At 52.7% G+C, this 10726-nt stretch overlaps 1 protein-coding gene across 1 annotated transcript in view; it reads right to left on the reverse strand.

Annotated features, from left to right (window-relative positions):
- Window positions 1–5988, reverse strand: part of KCNN3 (potassium calcium-activated channel subfamily N member 3) — a 97110-nt gene extending 91122 nt beyond the window's left edge. The window contains exon 1 of the mRNA XM_080984617.1: window positions 5185–5988. Within this exon, the coding sequence (XP_080840743.1) occupies window positions 5185–5973 (789 nt within the window). The 5' untranslated portion in view covers window positions 5974–5988. The remainder of the gene's footprint in view (window positions 1–5184) is intronic.
- Window positions 5989–10726: the final 4738 nt, after the last annotated feature.

A 10726-nucleotide genomic window follows, 5' to 3' on the forward strand; every position in this document is an offset into this window, starting at 1 on the left:
ATCTAGGGCAGGTGAATGGGTCCATTCCCTAAGGAAGTCAGACTATCCTCCACCAGGGCCAGGGCCTTCTCAGTGATGGCTCCGACCTGGTGGAATGCTCTGTCCCATGAGACCAGGGCCCCGCAGGATTTAACTTCCTTCCGCAGGGCCTGTAAGACAGAGCTATTCCGCCTGGCTTTCAATTTGAACTTAGCCTGATCTTTTATTCCCCTTCCTTCCCTCCCCCTCCCCCTTTTTTTGAAGATTACCCGCTCTGGGATCCCACAGCTAATTCTCCCCTGGTCTCCTCGCTGGCCCAAATAGGACTAATTTAGCCAGCTAGCCCTGGTGATCATCTAATGTTTATTGGATGGATTTCCCCCCTAAATTGATTTTTGAATTCTGAATTTATTGTTATATACATTTTATACTATATTTTATGCTGTTTTTTGTTGCATCAATTAAGTGTTTTAAATTTGTTGTTAAAACCTGAGCCCGGTTTTCTGAACTGGGAAGGGCGGGGTATAAATAAAAAATTATATTATTACCCTAAAAACACATACGATTTCAGCCCCTTCCCTTACAAAGCAAGAAGAGGCCCCCGTGGGAACATGACGCCGCCACCCCCATTATCTGTGTTTAGCAAGAGGCCAGAAAGAAGAAGCAAAATTAAAATAAAAAAACTAAAATTAATATTTTCGCCTGGGCCACAGATGGGAGTGTCTTTAGCCCTGCAGATTATTGGTTGGACTACAACTCCCATCATTCCTTGCCGTGGCCGTGCCTGCTGCTAGGGCTGCTGGGAGTTGGAGTCCAACAACACCTGGAGAGTTGCAGCCTCCCCAGTCCCCTGTGAACTCATATAGCTCAAGCCCTGCTCATCAACCCTGCTGGTCAGATGCTAAAGCACTGCAGCCACTTTCTGCCCTCCCAGAAGGAAAGTGACCTTGAAATGCTGCAGAGTGTCATTGTGAAAAGAAAAGCAGCAGCATAGATGTCCCCGGAGGGAGATTCCTAGAGGGGAAGCCAGGTCTCCGCCTCCACGGAGCTTACAGTGCCAAACACACAAATGGGGGCAGGGGTGGAACAGAGGGAGACAGGACAGTGATGGGAGGAGCAGAGGGGACCTTTTTTCAGTCTGAGGGCCACATTGCCTGCTGGGGGCCACATGCCAGGTGTGGGCGGGGCCAGAGGACAAAGTGGGCGGGGCAACGGGTGCCCATTTTTCCTTCTGTACTTTTAGCTAGTTTCTACATTTAGCTGAGATTCCTGCACTGCAGAGATTTGGACTAGATGACTAGTCTAGTTGGACTAGATGACTCTGAAGGTCCCTTCCAACGCTACGATTCTACATTCCCACGACATCTTCATCTTCCCTCCAAGTAAAACAAGATGCATTATCAGAGTTCAAGAACACATTCCAGCCACACAGAAACATCCATGGAGGGTACAAAGCAGAGACTTTAAACAACGTGGCTGGGGAGGGGGCCTAGGGAGGGAAGGAGTTAGAGAGGCTTGAACCCCCAAGCCTAAAATTCTCTACCTCACTACTGTGGCGTATGGAACAATTTTTCCAAACGAGCTAGTTCAGGGGGCAAAATCAATCCACCTGTGTGCGGGTGGCGCTGTGGGTTAAACCACAGAGCCTAGGACTTGCCGATCAGAAGGTCAGCAGTTCGAATCCCCGCGACGGGGTGAGCTCCTGTTGCTCGGTCCCTGCTCCTGCCAACCTAGCAGTTCGAAAGCACGTCAAAGTGCAAGTAGATAAACATGTACCGCTCTGGCGGGAAGGTAAACGGCGTTTCCGTGCGCTGCTCTGGTTCGCCAGAAGCGGCTTAGTCATGCTGCCCACATGACCCGGAAGCTGTACACCGGCTCCCTTGGCCAATAAAGCGAGATGAGCGCCGCAACCCCAGGGTCGGACACGACTGGACCTAATGGTCAGGGGTCCCTTTACTTTTACCTAAGTATGAACTTCCATGTCCCGTGGCAGTCTATCTCTCCATACCAGGCCTCTCGGAGGGGAGCAAACATCAGGCAATGCCCCATGACCACATCTTGCTTCCCAGTTTTGTCCAGCTGTCTATATATATATATATATATATATATATATATATATATATATGATTTCTATGCTGCTCTTCCTCCCTAAGGAGTGGTTTAACAATCAATGCTTCTTAACAGGGAACTGGGAATTGTAGCTCTGCGAAGGGAACTGGGGTTTTCCTAACAACCCTTAGCACCTTTAACAAACTGCAGTTCCCATAAGTCTTGTGGGAGGAGGGAGGGAAGCTGGTTAAAGTGGTATTGTGGTGCTTGAAATGTATGGTTCAAATGTGGCATAAAGCAGGGCTGGTAACATCTGTCACCCTCCAGATGTTGTTGGACTACAACTCCCATCATCCCCAGCCAGCACTGGCCTGTTGAGATGGGAGTCAGAAGGCAGCAATATTGGAAAGGGCCACTGGATTCATCATCCTCAGGTTGGAAAATAAGGTGACTGATTTGAGATGTGTGTGTGCATAACAGGAACTTATGAAAATGGGAGTGGTGCCAAGGGGGTAGGCAGAAAAAGCTATTGCCTTTTCCTCCTGATATTGGAATTTGGGGGATGACCCAATGAAATTAATTGGCAGCGAGGATTAAGAACAGATCCCGCCCTCCCAAAGGATCATATGCACGAATGATATTATAATTTATTATTATTATGAATTACATTTGTATCCCACCTTTCCTCCCAAGGAGCTCAATGCACCTTACATTGTTCCCCTCCACCCCATTTTATTCTCACAACAACCCTGGGAGGTAGGCTAGGCTGAGAGTATGCGATTGGCCCAAGGTCACCTACTAAGCTTCACGGCTGGGTGCGGATTCGAATCCTGCTCTCCCAGGTCTGGGTCTGACATGCTAAGCTCGCTTGTATCTATATGATATATGAGTGATTGTTCTTACTGTTTTAAGATGGGTGTTATATATAAAATTAAGACTGTCTATAAAATACGTTAATATTTTAACTGTTTTTAAACACATGCAGCTGTTTGATATATGCTTTCACAATATTGCAAAACGCTTTGGGACGCCCGCTGGGAAATTATTTGTAGATGAAATTAGCGATAAATAAATACGTTTTAATATTATGTCAATTATTGGTAGCAGCATCTAGCTGTCCACACAACCAAGGACTGTCATTCTCTAAACATTCGTTCCTCCAGCACCACTCCTTTAACAATGGATGGAGAACCTATGGCGGAATTCCAGCTCCCATCACTCATGACCAATCCATCGGGAGTCCAGCAACATACAGAGTGCTTTGAGTTTCCCCATCTCCACAATCAATGAGCTGAAACAGGGGGGTTTTCGGCACAGAGTTCACCTCTGGAACGCCATGCCACAGGGCAGCACAAGGCTAACTGGGCTCAGATAGGGAGCCAACAGCCCCCAAGGGGAAGGCAACTCCCAAGCAATAAAAACTCTCAACAGATACCAAGCCAGAGCAACATCCTTAATTCTGCCCCCTACAGTTCTGGTACACATGAAGCTCGAATGTCAGGTTAGAGGGACCCCTAAACAAGGGTTTGAGGAGTTATTTCATCCCCAAAGCCCTTTAATTCCGGCATAAATCTAGTGGAGGAAAAGGTGTGCCCTACTGAAAGCAACATGTTAAATGGCCTTTGGCCAGATCCAGGCAGGCTTTTCTTAAGTGCTTTATTGAAAAGGGCAAAAAGGGAACATGGGGAGCTGCCTGAGTACAGACCACTGATCTCAATATTGTCTACACAGGCTGGCAGCAGCTCTCCAGGGTTGCAGGAAGGGGACCTCCCTACCTGGAGATGCCATTGGGAATCGAACCAGGTACCTTCTGATGCAAAAGCAGATTCTCTGCCACTGAGCTACAGCAGCAGCAGAAGGAGGGAAGAAGAACCACTGTGCATTTCAGATTCCGAGAGGGGGGGGCCAGGAACCCAGCAGCATCAGGGCCTCATGGCGGGTGCCTCATGTCTCAAATGATTAAGGGGTTTCCTGTCCATCATCTTCCTCTCTCTCTCACACACACACACTAGTCAAAATCACATGACTGCAAGCTGAAAAGCAGCTGCAACCCCCAGTAGCTCCCTACAGAAATCAACAGCCGGATTACCCCATAGAAAACCCCGATTGAGGAAAGAGGGGGAACATGGAGGACAATCTTGGCTCTGAGTCAGGGGGTGGGGGAGCTCTCAAAATGCAACCCATCACCCCTCCGCTATGATGTACTACAAGCCTTAAACGGCAGCCACGAATGCCCACCCCCCAAATCCCGGAATATTCTCCTATGGAGACAGCAGTAGGGTGTGCTTGCCCAAGAGTCAAGTGGGGTGGGTGAAAAATAAGAGAATACTGTGAGCAGAAACCCACTGACCATTTTTTCCCTGCTCCCCACCCCCAATCATCTTCCAATAGCGATCAGAGATGGAAACTGGCTAGGTGGGAAAACGCACTCCAGGCTGCATGCCCGATCCCATTTACATGCGAGTAAACCCCGCCGGGTTTAATGGGATTTAATTCCGAATAGGCACGGTTTGCATTACACAGCAGGGGAAAAAGCACTGTGACCCCGCCCTTCTCTCTCTTTCTCTATCTACAGCCTCCCCCCCCCCCATACCACCTGTATCCTTCTCTTACTGGAGAAGGGGGTGGGGGGGTCCATCAAGCCTTCTTTCTGGGGAGGTAAGGGAGCAATTTGGGCGGAAGAAGCCACCAGAGTCTTCCCTCTCACCTAAGCATGCCATCCCTTCCGCCGCCCCCCACAAAAAGAATCGACCGCAACTGTGAATGGAGGGAGGGGAAAACCCAGGCAAACTTCAATTGGCGCTAACGTTACCATGGGGAGCACATTCATGCGCGCAACTTCGGTTGCTGTTGGCGGGGGGGGGGGGGGGAGCAGCTTTCCATCCCACCCTCTTTACGACTGAGATATGTTAACGCCACCTCCCACCCCCCACAAGATGCTAGATACCCTCACCAATTTTTAGACGTGGCTCCCCTTCTTCCTTCCACCCTCCCTCCCCTACAAAGTCACGCGTCGCGATTCAGAAATTGCCTTCTTGGTTTGGAGAGCGCCGGTGCGCGCTTTTTGGAGAGGTTGGAAGGCGCCTTCCAGGACATTCCCCCCCCCCAATAAAACCACACACACGCCTTCCGAGGTCCGGGGGGAGCCGCGCCTACCTTGGAGTACAAGCCCCACGACAGCTCCGTCTCGATGACCATCACGACGATGCCGAACATGCCGAAGATGAGCGCGTAATCGCTGAGCCTTTTCCGCTTCTCGAAGAGGGCGCGCCGGTGGCCCAGGCGGTAGCCGATGTTCTGGTTCTTGCGCTTGGGCGCTTTGGCGAAGGAGGGCCCCCCGACGGGCGGGTGCTTGTGGGGGCCACCTCCGGTCCCCGACAGCCCTGCCGTGTTGGGGTGCAGCCCTTGCGGGGAGTGGTTGTCCTCCCGGGAGATGACGATCTCCGGCGGGTGAGCCCCGGCGCCCAGAAGTTGCAACGGCTGCGCTTCGGCGGCGGCCTCGGCGTCCAGCAGGTTCCGACGGGAGGCGCTGAGGCGGCTGAGCGGCTTCATGACGCCGCCGCTGTACTTGCACGAGCTCATGGCGATCTCGGTGAAGGGGTTGCTGTCCCGCCGGTGCGCCAGCGGGCTGGCCTGCCGGTGCTTGCCGCCCGTGCCCGCGCCGCCGCCGCCGCTGGAGCTGGGCGAGTGGCCCGGGGCCGCCCAGTGCTCGCCGCTTACATTGGGCTGGCTCCCTTGGCGGGAGGAAGGGCGGAGGGCGGCCACCGGGGGAGGAGCCCGCAGGGGACCCGCCGCCGCCGCCGCCGTCGCCGCCGCCGCTGGAGCCAAGCTGGGGGGCGCGGCGGACGGGCGCGGCTCGTCCCCCGAGGGCGGGCAAGGCGGGCGCGACTCGTCGGCGTCCAGATCGCCCACGCCGGAGTCGTGGAAGGGCCCCGACGGCTCCATCTCCCGGCCCTGGCTTGCCCCTGCCCGGGCTCAGCGCGCTGCCTCCCCCAGGGCAGGGGCATCCAAGCGGCCCCCTCGGATGCCCAGCCTGCGGGGCGGGGTGGCGAGGCGGTGGCGGCGGCGGAGGAGAAGCGACGGCCCGGAGCTGCCGGCGCCAGCTGCTGCAGCCGAGCCGCGAGCGGGGCTTGAATGGACAGCCAGCCAGCGCTGCCTCTCGCGCGCGCCGCCAGCCAAGCCCACCTGCCGTCGGAGGCCGCTCATTGGCTGCCCGGGAGCAGCCGCCGGGCTGACATCACCCCCTCCCCCGCCCGCCGCCCCCTCCCCAAAGGCACCGGCGGCCAGTGCGCCTGTGCGCGCCCCGCGGCACCACGGGAATTGGAGTCCGCCGCGCCTTTGCCCTCGACTGGGCGTACGGCTGAGCTGCGCTTTTGGCTCCCTTGGGATCGCCGCGCGAGGCTGATCCATCGGACACGCGAGCCCAGGCAGGAGTCCGCGGCAGGGCTCGGTCGCACCGAGGTGGGATGTGTGAGGCAGGTGGGGAGATCAACAGGTGAAGCTTTGCTCGCCGGCATCCGCTGCGAAGCTTTGCCGGTGGGATTTTCACCCGCCGGCGTGTGTCTGTCTTCGCTCTCTCCATCCCTTCCCTGATCTCATTTATACCAGTCTGTCTATCTGCCTGTTGTCTTTGTCCATGGAGTTTTCTTGGCAGGGATACTGGAGTGGCTTGCCGGTTCCTGCTCCAGGTGGATCACGTTTGGTCAAAACTCTCCACTATGACCTGTCCATCTTGGGTGCCCTGCTTGGCATAGTTCACAGCTTCTCTGAGTTATTCAAGCCCCTTCGCCACGGCAAGGCAGTGATCCATGAAGGGCCAACATAGGTCCGTATAGTTCAAGCTATGGTTTTCCCAGTAGTGATGTGTGGAAGTGAGAGCTGGACCATCAAGAAGGCTGATCGCCAAAGAACTGATGCTTTTGAATTCTGGTGCTGGAGGAGACTCTTGAGAGTCCCATGGACTGCAAGGAGATCAAACCTATCCATTCTGAAGAAAATCAGCCCTGAGTGCTCACTGGAAGGACAGATCCTGAAGCTGAGGCTCCAAGACTTTGGCCACCTCATGAGAAGAGAAGACTCCCTGGAAAAGACCCTGATGTTGGGAAAGATGGAGGGCACAAGGAGAAGGGGACGACAGAGGACGAGATGGTTGGACTGTGTTCTCGAAGTTACCAGCATGAGTTTGACCAAACTGCGGGAGGCGGTGGAAGACAGGAGTGCCTGGCGTGCTCTGGTCCGTGGGGTCACGAAGAGTCAGACACGACTAAACGACTAAACAACAACAAGTCTATCTGCCAGTCAGTTCTATCCCTCTTGAGAGCACGTGGAAGGATGGAGTGGAACAACTCCAAACCAAATAAATATGTCTCTCTTTAATCTATGTATGTTTGTTCGCGTAGGTAACAAGAGCCTTGCTGGATCAGGCCAGGTCTGGGATAGCTCAGCCGATAGAGCATGAGACTCTTGATCTAAGGGTTGTGGGTTCGAAACCCACCTTGGGAGAAGGATTGTTGCATTGCAGGGGGCTGGACTAGTTTATCCTCATGGCCCATTCCAGCTCTGTGATTCCGTCTAGTCCAACATTCTGTTCCCAAAATGGCTGACCGGAGGCCTCCCCAGGTTCAGTCCCCGGCAGCATCTCCACGTGAGGCCGGGATAGATTCCTATATGAAACCCTGGAAAGCTGCTGCCAGTCAGTGCAGACAGATCTGACTGAATAAAGCCGCATATAGAGACATATAACATACAGTGAAATGAGAGTTGATCCCCGGAGTGAATAGGGACATGGTGTATCACAGGCATAGGCAAACTCAGCCCTCCAGATGATTTGGGACTACAACTCCCATCATCCCTAGCTAATAGGACCAGTGGTCAGGGAGGATGGGAACTGTAGTCTCAAAACAGCTGGAGGGCAGAGTTTGCCCATGCGTGGTGTATCATATGGTTACCCAATGCACATACAGTGGTACCTCAGGCTACAGACACTTCAGGTTACAGACTCCACTAACCTAGAAATAGTACCTCGGGTTAAGAACTTTGCCTCAGGATGAGAACAGAAATCGGGCTCCGGCGGCAGCGGGAGGCCCATTAGCTAAAGTGGTACCTCAGGTTAAGAACAGTTTCAGCTTAAGAACGGACCTCCGGAACGAATTAAGTTCTTAACCTGAGGTACCACTGTACTATGAATTTTGCTTCCAGGAAAGAGAGAAATGGCCAGGATCTGGATGACTTCCATAGGATCTGGATGACTTCCCGAGGGTCATCTAGTCCAACCCCCTGCAATGCAGGAATATCAGTGAGATCATGCATGACAGATGGCCATCCAACCTCTGATACTCCATATCAGAAGAGGGCAGGGTACCACATGGTGGCTGTTGCTCTTTTTTCTGGAAGCAAAAAGCCGCAGCTGAACCACCACCACCAACGAAAAACAGATGGGCAGAGGATAAATAATAAAATGATCATGATGGAACAGGACGTCCCTATTTTCATCGGAGAAATGTTGGAGAGTATGTCTTCCCACCTTAGAGAGAGGAGATAAAGTGGATGGGATAAGTTTTTTGCCGTCTCCTCTTACCAGGACATGAGGTCACCCTATGAAGCTTGGAAGGTTGGAAGAGTCAGACCAGGAAGAAAAGGAGTATCAGTCTTGATGCATTTTACATCCATTAACACAAAAAGCAGCTGAGTGTTTGCAAAAAGCTCTTCTCTAAGCAAGAGGCTCAGCTCCCTCAGGGGCAAAGCTATAATCTCTTGGCCTGGCCTCTCATTGGCTCCGGCGCCACCTACTGTTGGGCTCCTTGCCTTCCCAGCCCCAATCGGCCCTAGCCATCAGTGCGATTTACCTGTTCCTCCCTCCCCGAATTGTAATCTCCTCGGGTCAGGGACTTGCCCTTAAGCTTGCTCTGTAAAGCTGCCTCACTCCGTGTCAGATTGTTTGCCCATCAAGCCCAGTACCACCAGTTATGACTGGCAGAAGCCCCCAAGGCAGAGAGTGGTATCTTCCATAATCTCCCAGTCATTTTAACCGGAGATGGCAGAAATTGAACTTGAGACCTTATGGGTGCACTACTGATCTGCCATCCCTCTCCAAAAACCAGACATTCTGATGATGCTGTACGAATTAACATTCTCTATTTCCAGTGTTCAGGCTGCGAATAGAGGGGAAGGACCAAAAGTGGGGGTGGAGGGGACTAGGAGAGATTAAAGAAGCTCAAAACCAGACCAGTGAGAACAGAAGAGACCTGCTAGATCAGGCAAGTGGTCCATCTAGTCCCACATCCTGGTCTCACAGTTGCCAGCCAGATGGGAAGCCCCCTTGCACACAAAAGCAGGTCTCCCTTCCTGTGGTTTTCAGCAACTGGTATTCAGAAGCATTGGTGCCCCCGGCTGTGGAAGCAGAGCAGAGCCATAGCGGCTAGCAGCCATTCACATAACTCTGTTCTCCACAAATTTGCCCACTCCTCTTTTAAAGCCACCCAATTTGTTGGCCATCACTGCCTCCTGTGGGAGTGAGTTCCACAGTTTAACGATGTGCTATGTGAAGAAGTAGGGACGCGGGTGGCGCTGTGGTCTAAACCACAGAGCCTAGGGCTTGCCGATCAGAAGGTTGGCGATTCGAATCCCGGCAACGGGGTGAGCTCCCGTTGCTCGGTCCCAGCTCCTGCCAACCTAGCAGTTCAAAAGTACGTCAAAGTGCAAGTAGATAAATAGGTACCGCTCCGGCGGGAAGGTAAACAGCGTTTCCGTGCGCTGCTCTGGTTTGCCAGAAGCGGCTTAGTCATGCTGGCCACATGACCCTGAAGCGGTACGCCAGCTCCCTCGGCCACTAAAGCGAGATGAGTGCCACAACCCCAGAGCCGGCCACGACTGGACCTAATGGTCAGGGGTCCCTTTACCTTTTATGTGAAGAAGTACTTTCTTTCATCTTCCAACATTCACCTTCACTGGATTCCCACCAGTTTGGATGTTAGCGAGGGAGGAAAAACTCCCCTCTGTGCTATGGATATTTTTGTATACCTCTTACTCTCCTTTTCTCTAAAGCGATAAAGTCTCAAATGTGGCCCCCTGAGTCTGCTCTGTAGCCACAGACTGCTGGCTGTTGAAGGACGATTATTTAATTAGAATATTAAAAGAGGGGACTGTTGTGTAACACTGGAGGTTAAACCATTTGGGCAGCAGGATGCGGAAAGCCCCCTGAAGACGAAAGGCAGTAAACCCGCTTGATAGCCGGCCTACCAAAGAGTAAAATGGCGCAGGGCACTAACTGTGCAGTTTGTGAAAAGTGCGCTTAGATAGTACACTTAAAGGTTCCTGGGCGTTAGCCACCAAATGGAGCACATTAATGCTATTTCTGAAGCAAGAACGACGGTTGGTGCCATATGCTTTACACCTCTCTGCCCGCGTCCTGCTTGCCCTAGGCAGCGGGATGGGTTCGTTTAAGAAATATTGCTTTTAATTTCACATCCCGTTAGACAACAACATCAAATGCAGAAGGAGCAGCGGGGTTCCCCTCTCCTCCAAACTCTCAGGAGCGAGGCATTTTGCGCTTTGCATTAAATGCAAAGGTTGCCTCCAGCCAGCAAGGATACTTCCCGAAGGAACTGCAGGGTGCTGACTTGAAATGGCCCATTAGTGAAGGGTTACTTGGAAAACCAACAGAACCGTCTGTCTCAGAATGGTCTTAGGAAAATATCGA

The sequence above is a fragment of the Podarcis pityusensis genome, assembly GCF_964106645.2.
Source record: "Podarcis pityusensis genome assembly, chromosome: 16".
Lineage (NCBI taxonomy): Eukaryota > Metazoa > Chordata > Lepidosauria > Squamata > Lacertidae > Podarcis > Podarcis pityusensis.